Genomic DNA, 14255 nt, shown 5'->3' with positions numbered 1-14255 from the left:
CCGGGGCCGGGATCGGGATGGTCCCGGGGAAAGGGATATCGGGGGGTTGCTGCCCACTGGGGCCGGGGTCGGGCTGGTACCGGGGGAAGGGGGATGGAGGGGTTGCTGCCCACCGGGGCCGGGGTCGGGCTGGTACCGGGGGAAGGGAATCAGGGGTGGGAGGGCGGCGGGGCCGCCAGTGAGCCGGTATCAGGGGAGGGCTGAGGACGACGGGGGCGGTGGCGGCGGGGCGGCCCTTGCGGGGAACTGGAAAGCGAAACTTTCGGTAGCGTCGGGGCGGTCCCGGCGGGTCCCGGGCCGTGCGGGAAGCGCGGGGGAGCCCAGCCCGACAGCGGCTGTGTTGGGGTGCAGGAGCGGCGCAGCCCCGGAGCGCCCCGACGTCCCGCTGAGGAGTGTCCGGGCCGAGCGATGGAGGGAGCCAGGCAGGAGCCGCGCCGGCAGCAGCCCCCGGCCGGGGGAGGGAGAGGTGAGAGGGTGACCCTGCGAATGGGGGGCAGAAGGGTTTGGGGGATGAGGGGGGTACAGGGGGATCCGCTACTTCCCAAGGGAGGGTTGATGGAGGAGGGAGCCAGACTCTTTTCAGTGGTTCCCAGTGAGAGGACGAGGGGCAACGGGCACAAGGTGGAACATAAGAGGTTCCACTCAAATATGAGGAGAAACTTCTTCACGGTGAGGGTGACAGAGCCCTGGAACAGGCTGCCCAGGGAGGGTGTGGAGTCCCCTTCTTTGGAGATTTTCAAGACCCGCCTGGATGCTCCTGAGTAACATGCTCTAGCTCTAGGCAATCCTGCTTCAGCAGGGGAGTTGGACTAGATGATCTCTATGGTCCCTTCCAACTCTAAAATTCAGTGAAATTCAGTGAAATTCCCTGCCTGTGTATAGTGAAGTTTCCTCTCAAGCCTAAAATCCGGCATTTCCTTATTTGCCCCCCCCGCCCCGAGTCTGGCTGGGGCCACGAGGTGATGATGCACTGCAGTCATCTCTGAGTGGGCTGTTCCTGCCAGTGTTCGGTGCTTTCCTAAGGGTTCCACAGACAGCGTGACAAAGGCTGTATGGGCTGTGCCTCCTGCTGTTCTGAGGCCAGACTTTGTCCAGATCGTCTGTGTTTTAACTGTGCTACGTGCAGGCAAAGGTCAGCTGCTGCCGCCTTTGTCATCGTTTCAGTGACAGCCAGCTCCTGACGGAGTCCTGTCCCATGCCCAAAACTTCCCCTTTGGCCTTTCTTAATTCTGCTTTCTGTTCTGCGGAAAAAGGGGTTTCCTGTTTTTTAGTGTCTTTATGGCTTAATAGCTTAAGTGAACTCTGGCACTCTTTATAGCAGTCAGAAGAAGAGGTACAAAGGAACCCCCAGTTTGAAAGTCTGGGTGGTTTTCTAACTTGATGCCAAATGGTGTCCAAAATATGCTGACTGTCAGGCCGAAATGCTCATGTGTTTGTGTTGGGAGGCAAGTTAATATGGTTGATTTATTATTAAGGAGTGTCTTCTTTTTTAACTTATTTTTTTTCAAGGGCACGCAAATCATTGGGATACTGGTTTTATGCAAAGAGGCAGAAACAGAATAAATAATGTTTCAGGCAAAACAGCTCAGTCAGGGGAAAGCTTCCAAGCCAATAATTATATTCTTCCACCTCTGCAAAGAGAGGAGGTACTTGGTGGTTGCAGCGGGAGGCTTCCTCAATCCATCAAGAATAAACCAAGAAACCAAGGACACTGGAATGAACAGGAGAATGAAGGAAGGAGAATGAGGCATCAAGGTGGACAAGCACACGAGAGGGCCAGAGGACCCTGGAATGAGCAAGAAAATGAGAGCAGAGGAAGGAAGTATCAAGATGGAAAAGCACACGAAAGGGTCAGAGGATCCTGGAATGAGCAAGAAAACGAGAGTAGGGGAAGGAGGTATCAAGGTGGACAAGCACACGAGAGGGCCAGAGGATCCTGGAATGAGCAAGGAGATGAGACTAGGGGAAGGAGGTATCAAGGTGGACAAGCACACGAGAGGGCCAGAGGATCCTGGAATGAGCAAGAAGATGAGGGTAGGCGAAGGAGGTATCAAGACGGACAAACACATGAGAGGGCCAGAGGACCCTGGAATGCGCAAGAAAATGAGGGTAGGGTAAGGAGGTATCAAGGTGGACAAGCCCAGGAAGAAGCTAGAGGGCTGAGGAATGGGCAGGAAAATGAAGGTAGGGGAAGGAGGATGCAGCCTCAGGAGAATCCTCATTCCTACCAGAACCCTAAGCCAGGTGGTGCCCAGCTCAGTGAGCAGCCTCAGCAAGTCAAGAGGCTTGGCTATAAATTTCTAGAAAGCCTCCTCCAGAAAGACCCATCAGAAGTTGTCATCACACTTGCTTCCAGTTCAGGTTTGAAGGAACTTCTTTCCCAAATGGCTATGAAGCCCAGTTTCCTTCAGCTCATTTGCCAGGTGCTTCGAAAAGCATGCAGTTCCCGAATGGATAGACAGAGTGTCCAGCAGCTTCTTGGAGTGGTGAAGGAGTCCAACTTTCTCAAGGTCTGTCTGCCACAGTATGTGTCTGACATGATGACAGAAGCAGTCCCTGCTGTACGTCATCAGTTCCCTGTGCACATTAGCAACATCATTTCACTTCTGCAGGACCTGATCAGTATTTTCCCAGCCAGCTCTGTGCAGAAAATCTCCGTTCTCTTGACAGTCTTGCCAGCATCCATAAATGCCCTGAGAGCTTCTGGTGTGGACATCCCAGAAGAAACAGAGAAGAATCTAAATAAAGTTCAGATGCTCGTGCAGCATCTGCAGGAGAAGAGACGTGAAGGCACACTAAGAGCTGATAACTATACTCTTATGCAGCCTCAGCCTGATGGTCAAGAAGAATCCTATCGTACAATGACCGTTTATCCGACATACAATGAGGTACATCATGATGAGAAACCCTTTCTACGTCCCAATATTGTTTCTGGAAGATATGAGAGCACCAGCATTTATCTTGACACCCATTTCCGGCTTTTGAGAGAAGATTTTGTAAGGCCTCTAAGAGAAGGTATCTTGGAGCTTCTGCAGAGCTTTGAGGACAAAGGCTTGAGAAAAAAGAAATTTGATGATATCCGGATCTACTTTGACACACGGATTATTACCCCTCTCTGTTCCCCAACTGGTATTGTTTACAAGGTCCAGTTTGACGTAAAACCATTGAAGTTTGTACGATGGCAGAATTCCAAACGGTTGATATATGGATCCCTGATCTGCATGTCAAAAGATCACTTTGAAACATGCCTTTTTGCCACTGTTTCTAATCGTGATAGTGCAGATCTTGCCCGTGGGATTGTGCAGCTATGTTTTAATGCACAGAGCCAGGCACTGCTGGCAGAGGTTCAGCCCTCAGACTCCTTCCTCATGGTAGAGACAACTGCCTACTTTGAGGCCTATCGGCATGTGTTAGAAGGTTTACAGGAAATCCAGGAAGAAGATATCCCATTCCAGAAGTACATCGTGGAATGTGATGCACAGGTGGAGAAGCCAAAATACCTGACAATGGATACTGTCTACAACTTTGCACCCCTGATGGAAGATACCCCATCAGATGAAGAGACGAACCCTGATGGTTTGAAAAGGGAAAGTGTCCGTGTTCTAGATCCCACACAGTGGCCTTCAATGGAAGACTTCAGATTGGATGAGTCTCAGATGCAGGCACTGAGTCTTGCGCTTACCAAGGAGCTGGCTATTATCCAAGGACCTCCTGGGACTGGTGAGAAATATTTGCTTTAATTTTTGAATTCATTGAGTTCTCCTTGACTCCCCCATTTAGGGAAATTAACTTCAGAGAAAGCCAGCTCTACTGTCTCCATATTTTTAGTCCCATGCCTGATTGATGCTTGAGTAGACCACTTAGCATGAGCTGTGGAGAAGGTTAGAATATCCTCAGATACCCCTATCTGATCTTATGCATTGCCAACCTAGTTGCAAGGAGACACCAACTGCGCTATTGGCTCTGCTTGTGTATTGGGGTGACAAAATTTTCAACCATCTTTGATAACATGCTGTGCAAGAGTCCTATTTGTCTTCGTAGCTGAACGTTGCCAATGTTCAGCCGTGATCTTCTGTGTGAATAAAGCGTTACAAGATTAACTGTAACTGTTTTAAATGATACCTGAACTCAACAAGCACCACTGCTTGATTTCTGCTGGTACACGGGTGTTTCCTGTGCTGCCAAAAGTCCTGTATGAAGCCAGTATCAGAGTGGGCCAGGGGATGCAGTGGCAGAGGAAACCCTGGGTTCAGGTCCAGCATATTAACCGAAGACCACATTCTTGCAGCTCATGCCCTTGCTCAACTGCAGGCCAGAAAGATAGTGCCATGCTACTTCATTTGCATTTTGTAAACTAGTTTCCTCTGGGGTCGGCTCTCTTGGCACAGCCCAGATTTGCAGCCCAGAAGGAAGTCTTGTATCTGATTTTGACGATTGCTGTGTTTCAAGGCACCCCTTAGAGGGTGGATTACCCTTTTCTGATTCTGCGCTTGTTTTGCAGGGAAGACTTATGTGGGTTTGAAGATTGTTCAGGCTCTCTTGGCTAATAATCACGCGTGGCAAGGCATTGTCCAGAAGTCTCCCATCCTTATAGTCTGCTACACTAACCATGCACTGGATCAGTTCTTAGAAGGTAAGAGTACCTGGCAAGTACAATGGAGGGTCGGGTAGAAATTACAATGTAACTCTACCTCTGCCCATCTTGTGGCATGACCTGCCCTTCTGGCTTCTTCTAGTGACTCTAGCCCCGTTGATACACAGTAAGAAAACTTCACTCAGACCAATCCAGTCTAGCATTTGTAGACAAAGGGTATTCTCCCTACCCCTTGTCCTACTGCAGGAAACGGAGCTTGCCTCTTTAGTACTAATATTTCTTTTTCATTCCCAGGAATATACAAGTTCCAAAAAGATGGGATGGTGCGTGTTGGGGGCAGAAGTAACAGTGAGATCCTGAAGCAATTCACCCTGAGGGAGCTGAGGAAGAAGAGTGGATTCCGACACAATTTGCCAATGCATCTCCGCAGAGCCTACGTAAACGTATGTGCAGAGTTCACTAGAGATGGTGGAACTGGCTGCCTGTGCATTGGAGGAGCTAACTAAACTAAACGAAACTAAACTAAACTAAATTAAACTTCCTCCATGACTGTTCTTTCACCTTGTGTTACACTAAACTAAACTAAACTAAACTAAACTAAACAACTTCCTCCATGCCTGTTCTTTCACCTCTGAAATCAGCCTCTGTTTCTGAACTTTGCTTCTCTGAGTATGATGGTGCCTCCCTTCCCTTTCTTCTGAGTAGATAACCAATGAGATGAAGATAGCTGAGCAGCAGCTCCACGAAGGAGCGAAGCTCTTGGAGTGCACAACATACGGAGTTCTGCATGAGCGCCACTTGGAATCCTGCATCGCGCCCCAGCACTGGGACAGTCTCATGAATGGTCTGGTGAGAGAGGTCCCTTTCTTCTCACTCAAACAGATCCGGTGTATACTTACTACCCTGTCTGCTAATGAGTCTGGGGTTCCCCAAGCACACTTCTTTGCTAAAAAAGGAGTGAACAGCAAGCTGTGCAAGTGACAGTAGTCTAGACCAGGCAGGATAGGCAGGGGCTTTACGTTTTGCTTCTTTAAACTGCAGAGATTCTAAGTGCCCAAACAAAAGCCTGTTAAATTGAAGGGGAAGAGGGATGCTCTTTCTGAAGATCTAAGGTTGCTCAGACTTTCTAGCTCTGGAGGTCTCTCAGAGGACTTGTCCTAGTTGCCTGCTGCTGTAAGGTGCTGCTTTGGCATCATCTGAAGACTCTTAAGTGCAATAGGCCTGGCTGATTTGACTTTCCTTGTATTAGGATAATGAGGAGTTTTACTACAGTACTTCAAGACACTCGATGATTCTGGAGTGGCTGGGCCTTGGTGTAACCGTCTTCATCCAGAATGCTGCAGAGAATATGGGGGCTGAGAATGCAGGTAAAAAAACACAAACCTGAACAGACACCCTCCCCAATCCATTCCTCTACACGTGTGTTTGTCTAAGCAGTGCATATGTGCCAGAAAAGGGGCACTGCTACTTAACAGGGACTTAGAGATGCCTAGTACTGCAAGGTAGTGGGAAGAAGATTAACCTGAATTTCCAAATAGTGACCTGTCTGCTGCCCTGTGATTCTGCACAGAGTGGCTGTGGCTTACTGCATGTGACTGGTGACTCTCACAGGTGGTCAGCAGGAGAGAGAGGAGTGGGAAGGTGAAGCAGAAGAGGAGCTCTTGGAGATCTCGGAGGAGGCTGACCTGATTCAAGCTGACAGAGTGATTGAGGATGAAGAGGCAGCAAAGCCTCAGGGAAGGAAGGAGGAAGACCACAGAGCTGTCCATGAACTAGCCAGCATGATGTTGGCTATGAAGCTGGAGGACCAGGAACAAGGAACAGCCCAACCACAACAGAATACCATGCAGTGGGAGGTAATGGCATGCACTAACATGCTCTGGCTGTGCTTAACTGTGTAAATAACATGGGGATGCAAATAAAGAAGAACCTTTGTGCTGTAACTGCTTATTGGGAGCTGCTTTTTTCTGCAGGTAACTTCTGCCCAGAGGAAGAAAATGAAACAGAAGATGAAGGTTGAGCTCCGTAAACTGGGTGCAATGACAGAGTTGGAGGCAAAGGCTGTTCAGAATGTGTGGCAGCTTGACCTGAGCTCCCGCTGGAGGCTTTACAGGTGACAAAGCTATTCTGCAGGGTCTCTCAGGCAAATGTTTCCTAGGACTGTTACAGTTTGCAAGCTCTTTTTTTAGAGCCACAGTGTTTCTCTTCATATCTGTTCAGCTCTTTATTTAAACATGCTTGTTTTTACCTTTCCTGTATTGCACGGGCAGTGCTGTCATCTCTACTGTGTGCGTTTGGGACTAAGAACAGATGCTAATAATCTCTTGCCCAAAAGACACAAAGGAAGTTTTGAACTGAATACACTCAGAACTTGTGGATCACTATCCTGTTCCCCTTGCTGTGTTGTGATAACAGCACTTTCTTCTCAGGCTTTGGCTGCAGACCTACCAGGGGTTCATTCGACAGAGAATTCTGCAGCATGAGCAGCAGTATCAGGCGGCAGCAGAAAGGCTGACAGAACTGAAGCTGCAGGAAGATCTCTGCATTCTCAAGGAGGCCCAAGTTGTGGGGATGACAACCACAGGTGCACAGCAGTTGGGAAGCAAAGCAGTATTGCACTGCATCCAGTAATGGTTAAGGGACCTTGTTGCCAAAAGACTAATATCATGTGCTGCATGAGCAGTTTCTGTGCACTCTTTCACTCCCTCCATCTCAAGCATTTCTAATAGAAATGCTTCGCTTCTTGTGCTTGAGTAAAGCACAACTAATATCTGCACTACTATCCCCATGTCACCTTCTGGTGATAGCAGCGTAAAGGTCAGTGTAATATGACCTTTTGGAGAGACAATTTTAGGTTTATTGATGTGTGTTGATCAATTTACTGAGTAGGTATCTTATGTCTGAAGAGAGGGTTGGGAAACGGCCAAGGCAAGCAGAGGATTCTAATCCCCACCTGCTTTCCCTAGTAACTCTACATGCAGAAGCCATCCTTGATATGGTGCTGTTTTAAAGTTCCAAAAGCTGGATCTTGAAATGGGAAACCTTGGGAAGAACCCCAGTCTCTCCTGGAACACAGCCTACTCTCCCTCCCTGAAAACTCTTGTCCTGCTGCCTGCATGTAATTATCACAGAATCACCACGGGTGGAAGGGACTTCTAAGATCATCGAGTCCAACCTCAAAAAAAAAAAATAAGGACCCAAAACCAACAAAAACCCCACAACAAAACAAAAAACAAACACCCCACCACATCACACCCACCCACAAACCAATAATCTTGGGCACTAGAGCATGCCCTGAAGAGCCATGTCTACATGTTTCTTAAATACCTCCAGGGATGGTGACTCCACCACCTCCCTGGGCAGGCTGTTCCAGTGCCTGACCACCCTCTCAGTAAAGTAATTCTTTCTAATATCTAATCTAAACCTCCCCTGCTGCAACTTTAGACCATTTCCTCTGGTCCTGTCATTATTCCCTTGGGAGAAGGGAATAATTATATTCTGCTAAGGTTTATCTTCTCTCCTTGCTCAGGTGCTGCCAAATACCGTCAAATCTTGCAAAAAGTAGAGCCACGAATTGTCATTGTAGAAGAGGCAGCAGAAGTGCTTGAGGCTCACACCATTACTACTCTGAGTAAAGCTTGCCAGCATCTCATCCTCATTGGAGATCACCAGCAGGTAACAACCATGACTAATGTCTCTAACTCTTGTGCAAATGAACTGGAACGTTTTAACCAAATACCATATGTGAAAGGTTGCCAAGACTTCCTGCTCCCCAGCTTCCACAGATAGCACAGGTCCTGTCTCCTGAAGTTTGGAGTAGAGCTTCTGTGGGACTTGTCTTTTAGTTTGATATGATTTTACATGTACTTTTATCCACTTCAGTTGTAACTGTATTTGATATTTAGCACTTCTGCAAGAATCCAGTTTCTGGCCTTTTTATGGGGCACCAGTCAAAGAAAAAGAGATGAGTGAAAAATCTTACAAATACATAGGAAAAGTGCTAAAACATGGACCTCTTATCCCTTCTCTTTCAGCTGCGGCCTAGTGCAAACGTGTATGACCTGGCCAAGAACTTCAATCTGGAAGTCTCTCTCTTTGAACGGCTGGTGAAAGTCGATTTCCCCTTTGTCCGTCTGAAATACCAAGTGAGGAAAAGCTATAAAAAAACTCTGTTGCATTCGTATTTAGGTTGTTTTAAGTTTGTAGTAGGCTTAAGTTTGTACGTCTACTCTCAGAGCACTCTAAAAGAAAAGAATGTGCTATGAAATTCCCAAGAAGAATAGTAAGAACTGTCAAACTGCCACAGTGTATGAGTATATTTGCAATTATTCAGTGATGTTGTCTGCAGCACTGTGGGTCCCACATGTTGTGGTGCAATGAATATGGCTTAGTGTGACATCTGAAACTTCCAGAACTCGGGAGACTGAGAGCACAAGTCTTCTCAGGCTGCTTCCTTAAATTGCTTTAATTATCTATTTTGGTGCCTGGAGAAGTTAATTCTGCTTCTAGTCGTTCTGTATTCAACCTGCCTCATATAGTGGTTAGGGGGAGGTGCTGGCTTTTGTTATCAAGAACAATTAGATTTGCACCAAGACCAGTGTTATTACAACAGCCTTCCCAAATGATTTTCTTAAAGATACTCTGCTACTACTCCCCCTGTGATTGCTGGAGGTGGCAGTGATGGGGTGGGAGAGAATGGGGCCTGGGAGGTGCTTCCTTCTTGGCTCTTACTGGGAAATCAGCCTTGTTTTCTATTCGGCCACAGTCCATACAGTGGAACATCAGAATATTGACAGGGAAATACAGTGCTTCTTCCTCGAGACTGATACAACTGCTTTGTGTTTCAGCACCGCATGCGTCCTGAAATTGCCCAGCTTCTCAACCCTCATATATACCAGGATCTGGAGAACCATCCCTCTGTCCTGAAGTATGAGAACATAAAAGTGAGTTTTCAGCAATCTAAGCAATTGCTTTTGTCCCGTTACTGGCTAAAATTAGTTTCTGTAAAATCTAGTGTTCAAAGATTTCAAATTCTTGATCCAGAATCAAGATCAAGGTCAGTTATTGAAATTTATACTTGAATCAAGGAAATGTGTGATATAGAATTAGGCAAGTAATGTGTAGTTCTTCTGGCATTGGCAATAGTGGACACTGGAAATGAATACAGTAATGATGACTTTAAAACAACAGTGAAAAATAGAAGAGGGACCAAAAGAACTGTGGGAGACTGAAAGCTAGGAAGAAATTTTAAAAGAGAGAGTTAAAGCATAATATGTGAAACTCCTATGTAAGATAGATGACTTGATTACTGGAACCCTCCTTCCTTGGGTTCTCTGGGCATTTTACCAACACACAACATCTGCAAACAAGATCTCTTCAGCCTAAAAATATAAAGCAGTCACTTATTGGCCAACATGCACAATGCACAAAAAGTAGAATTTAATAAGTTATAAGCATGAGTATGCTTGCCACACTGTAAGACACTTGAAGAGTCTCTGCTGTAATCAGGCAGGTATCAGTCAGAAGAAGTGTCACCATCTGCTTCTTTCTTAATGTTACTGAGTTTGTCTTAACACTAACTCCCTGTTTTCCGATTTGTATTTCCCCACCCTAATCAGGATTTCATATCTCTTCATGTTGGTGCTTTTACTATTAACAATCCTATCCGTCTGTAAATTGTACCTTTCTTACCTTGCATAGCCCCGTTCTGCAGACTCGCTCGCAGCTCTCTGTCACAACTCAACCATTTCCCCAGAAGTCTGAGCCAAGGTTAGAAGCCTGAGCTGGGTCAGAGCTGGGCCTTGCATCTCTGAAACACCAGTGGCTGAATACCCTGGGAGAAAGAATTGGAGGCAGTTAGAGAAAGAGGATTACAGTAGCTTAGCCTATGTAAATACCTCTTCATAAAAAGACAGTCCTAAGTAGTTGAAAGCTCTTTAACTGGATGAGGAAAGCATACTGAAAACTATAGCAGAATGCTGAAGTCAGACAAGAGAAAATTGATACTGAAAATGACTTAATTACTAGAATAAACTGTCTGGGAAAGTGGCAAGCCCTCTTTTGGTATCTTGAAATCCAGATTAAGTATTTTGTAGATGATACTTTAGTTAAGCAAATAGAAAAGCAAACAAATAACAAATAAATACCAACAAAACCCAACCGAACATAAAACTAACCAACAGCAAAAACCCAACCCAAACCACACAACTACTTAGGAGACCACAAAATTTTACCCCATTTCTCCTATGAGAAGCTATTCTGGAGAATCTTACAGTTCCATCTGGCCTTAAAACCAACTTGACATACCAAAAGGCACCAAAATTGAATCTTCCCATCTAGTACAGTAACCAACACAGGTGATCACTGAATGAAATTATACAGCAGTGAACGCTATGCCACTGTGGACACCTTGGAAAACCAGAGATCTGTGTTTGATCTACAAAAATTGTTCTTTGCTGATAAAAACAGTCTCTGGATTTTGGCACGCAGCTCAAGAATTTCTTATGGGTAGATGCATTCCAGTTAATAGGCAAAAAATAAAGGTCTAACTCAAGGCAAGTGGAATTTTTGAACAGGTGAGCAGACAACTCTACACCCCTTGAGCTGGTGAGTGATTACTGGAGTCCATAGCGTTCATGATTTTCCTGGTGGAAAAGCAATTGTCCTTCCTCTGTTTTTACTGTACGAACAGAGAAGGTGTGGTTTTTTGCTAGGCAGCTTTAGATGAGTGCTAAGCCCTGTGCACTGGTAACTTACTATCTTTCTCCCACATGGCCAAAACAAGACATTGTTCACACCACGAACATGAAATGGAACTACGATGCTCTGAGAAATGTTACTAGCACCTTATCTTCTCTTTTCTGTAACCTGAAAAGGTGCAACAGAAACAACTCCGAAAACACAGGGAATAAAACCATCCACAGAACTGTTTTCATATTGGGAAACTGAAATGTCACTAATAAGCTGAAATGTGATTAATAAGCTTAAAATCCTATCTGATGAATACGCTATGGAAATCTAAGAGGAAATCACCTAACATAGTTCTTTACTTAAGAGGCTTCCTGTCAGTGAGTAATCAGGAACATGGAAACAGGCTGCAGTGAAGGAAGCTAGAATTCTGTTCCTGACATTCCTTTCTCTTGTTTCAGGGTGTCTTATCTAACCTCTTCTTTGTGGAACATGACTTTCCTGAGCAAGAAATCCAGGAAGGGAAAAGCCACCAGAATCCACACGAGGCCCAGTTTGTAGTGGAACTGTGCAAATACTTCCTGTGTCAGGATTATCTGCCTTCTCAGATCACCATTCTCACTACTTACACTGGACAGCTTTTCTGTCTGCGTAAGCTCATGCCAGCCAAGATCTTTGCAGGTGTGAAGGTTCACGTAGTAGATAAGTACCAGGGGGAGGAGAATGATATTATTCTGCTGTCACTCGTGCGGAGCAACAGAGAGGAGAGAACTGGGTTCTTACAGATCCCTAATCGGATATGCGTAGCATTATCCAGAGCTAAAAAAGGGCTGTATTGTATTGGAAATATGGGAATGCTTGGCAAGGTTCCTCTCTGGAGCAAGATCATTCACACCCTTCGGGAGAAGGGTCACATTGGCCGCTCATTGATGCTTTGCTGTCAAAATCACCCCGAAACCAAGACACTGGTGTCGACAGCAGCAGACTTCAGCAAAGTCCCAGAGGGAGGCTGTAGTCGTCCCTGTGAATTTAGGCTGAGTTGTGGACACGTTTGCACAAGGGCATGTCACCCATATGACCCTCAGCACAAGGAGTATCAGTGTCTGAAGCCTTGTCAAAAGGTGCTTTGTGAAGCTGGGCACCGCTGCCTACAGTCGTGTTATGAGCCCTGTGGACCATGCATGGTGAAAGTAGAGAAAACGATTTCTAAGTGTGGCCACCTGCAGATGGTGCCATGCTCTATTCCAGACAGTGATTTTATTTGCAAAGAACCTTGTCAGAAAAAGTTGAACTGTGGACACACATGCAACAAATTCTGTGGGCAGGAGTGCACTAAGTGGTGTCCCGAACTGGTTACCGTCACGCTGAAATGTGGCCACGACCAGCAAGTTAAATGCTGGGTCACTGAGGAGATGAAACATGGTAAGCCTGTGGAATGTAAGATGAAGTGTTCTGTCACACTGCAGTGTGGTCATGCATGCTCAGGTTCCTGTCACACCTGCTATGAAGGAAGATTTCATAAGCAATGTAACAGCCCATGCAAGCGCTTCTTGATCTGCTCCCACAAGTGCCAGCAGCCGTGTACTACAGAATGCCCTCCCTGTCAGCTGGAGTGTCAGAACCACTGTGTCCACAGTAAGTGTAAAAAGAAATGTGGAGAGAGCTGCTTTCCATGTGCCGAGCCGTGCGAGTGGCGATGCCAGCACTACCAGTGTACCAACCTTTGCTCTGAACCATGCAATAGGCCTCGCTGTGATGTGCCATGTACTAAGATACTGCGCTGCGGTCATCCTTGTATTGGATTGTGTGGAGAGCCCTGTCCAGATAAGTGCCTTGTTTGTGACCATGACGAACTCACCCAGGTCTTTTTTGGCTTTGAGGAAGAGCCAGATGCTCGGTTTGTGCAGCTTGAAGACTGTGGACATGTCTTTGAGTCCCAAGGGCTTGACCATTATATGGATGAAGATGACGGCGTCATCAAGCTGAAGGCATGCCCTATGTGTCGGACACCTATCAGAAAGAATTTGAGATACGGCACCATTTTGAAACAAAAGCTGGATGAGATTGAAAAGGTGAAAGAGAGAATCCAAGGCCCAGCCCAGGAAATTGAGTCTAACAGACAACGACTGCAGGCGGTACTGACAGGGAATGCTGTTCTGCAGAGGAACCTACCCCTTAAGTATCTCATGCTAGAAGATAAACTAAAAGCTTCTGAGCTCTCCACAAAAAGTATCGGACTAATTGAGAACCAGCTTAACCTATACAAACGTGTGGCTGACCTAACCAACTCTATGAGCAAAATTAACGCAAATGAGAGGAAAGCGCTGAGGAAGCGGCTGGATGAAGTCCAGGAGTGGCTGGATAAGCCAAGGCTCAGTTTCACAGGCCAGGAGCTCTCTGACCTGCAGGCAGAGCTCCAGAGACTGACCTATCTGATGAGCCTCTTGGCAAGGTGCGAGGGGGCGAGTGGGAGGATCACCCCAGAGCTTGCAGCAGAGATTGCGGGTGTGCGCCAGATCCTGGAAGGGACAAAGAAGTTCACGGAGAAGGACGAGGTTTCGGTGAAGGCCAAGCTGGAGAGTCTCTACGCCGCCCTGCCTCAGTCCGGGCTGGGCATCTCCGAAGCCGAGCGGGTGCAGATTGTCAAGGCGGTGGGTTGTCCCCGCGGCCACTGGTTCAAGTGCAAAAACGGGCACATCTACGTGATCGGGGAGTGCGGGGGAGCGATGGAACGGGCCCAGTGTCCCGAGTGCCGGGAGGTGATCGGGGGCACCAACCACACGCTGGACAGCAGCAACAGCCTGGCCCCGGAGATGGACGGGGCCACCCACGCCGCCTGGTCCGACACCGCCAACAACCTCCTCAACTTCGAGGATCTCCACCGGCTGCTGTAGCGGGCCCTTTCCCTTCCCCCCTCCTTCCAATAAAGTCTATGGCTGCGCCACGGGCGTGTCTCGTCTGTGTGGGCGGGGCG

The 14255-nt window shown here is 47.0% G+C and overlaps 1 protein-coding gene across 4 annotated transcripts in view; it reads left to right on the top strand.

The window, feature by feature from the left end:
- ZNFX1 (zinc finger, NFX1-type containing 1) overlaps positions 1-14225 on the top strand; it is an 18588-nt gene extending 4363 nt beyond the window's left edge. For 2 of the 4 annotated variants that reach the window (XM_014943731.1, XM_014943732.1), the window contains exons 3-14: positions 1510-3720; positions 4502-4633; positions 4889-5037; positions 5300-5443; positions 5844-5961; positions 6206-6450; positions 6568-6707; positions 7024-7178; positions 8124-8269; positions 8629-8739; positions 9442-9537; positions 11743-14225. In XM_014943731.1, the coding sequence (XP_014799217.1) occupies positions 1510-3720; positions 4502-4633; positions 4889-5037; positions 5300-5443; positions 5844-5961; positions 6206-6450; positions 6568-6707; positions 7024-7178; positions 8124-8269; positions 8629-8739; positions 9442-9537; positions 11743-14175 (6080 nt within the window). In that variant the 3' untranslated portion in view covers positions 14176-14225. Of the gene's footprint in view, positions 1-281; positions 467-1509; positions 3721-4501; positions 4634-4888; positions 5038-5299; positions 5444-5843; positions 5962-6205; positions 6451-6567; positions 6708-7023; positions 7179-8123; positions 8270-8628; positions 8740-9441; positions 9538-11742 lie in introns of those variants that run through there. The other 2 variants (XM_014943730.1, XM_014943729.1) reach the window with 2 other exon arrangements.
- The last annotated feature ends 30 nt before the right edge of the window (positions 14226-14255 follow it).

This window comes from Calidris pugnax, unplaced genomic scaffold (assembly GCF_001431845.1).
Source record: "Calidris pugnax isolate Ruff unplaced genomic scaffold, ASM143184v1 scaffold118, whole genome shotgun sequence".
Classification (NCBI taxonomy): Eukaryota; Metazoa; Chordata; class Aves; order Charadriiformes; family Scolopacidae; genus Calidris; species Calidris pugnax.
The sequence above is the reverse complement of the archived record's forward strand: the minus strand, read 5'-3'. Positions and strand labels throughout refer to the sequence as shown.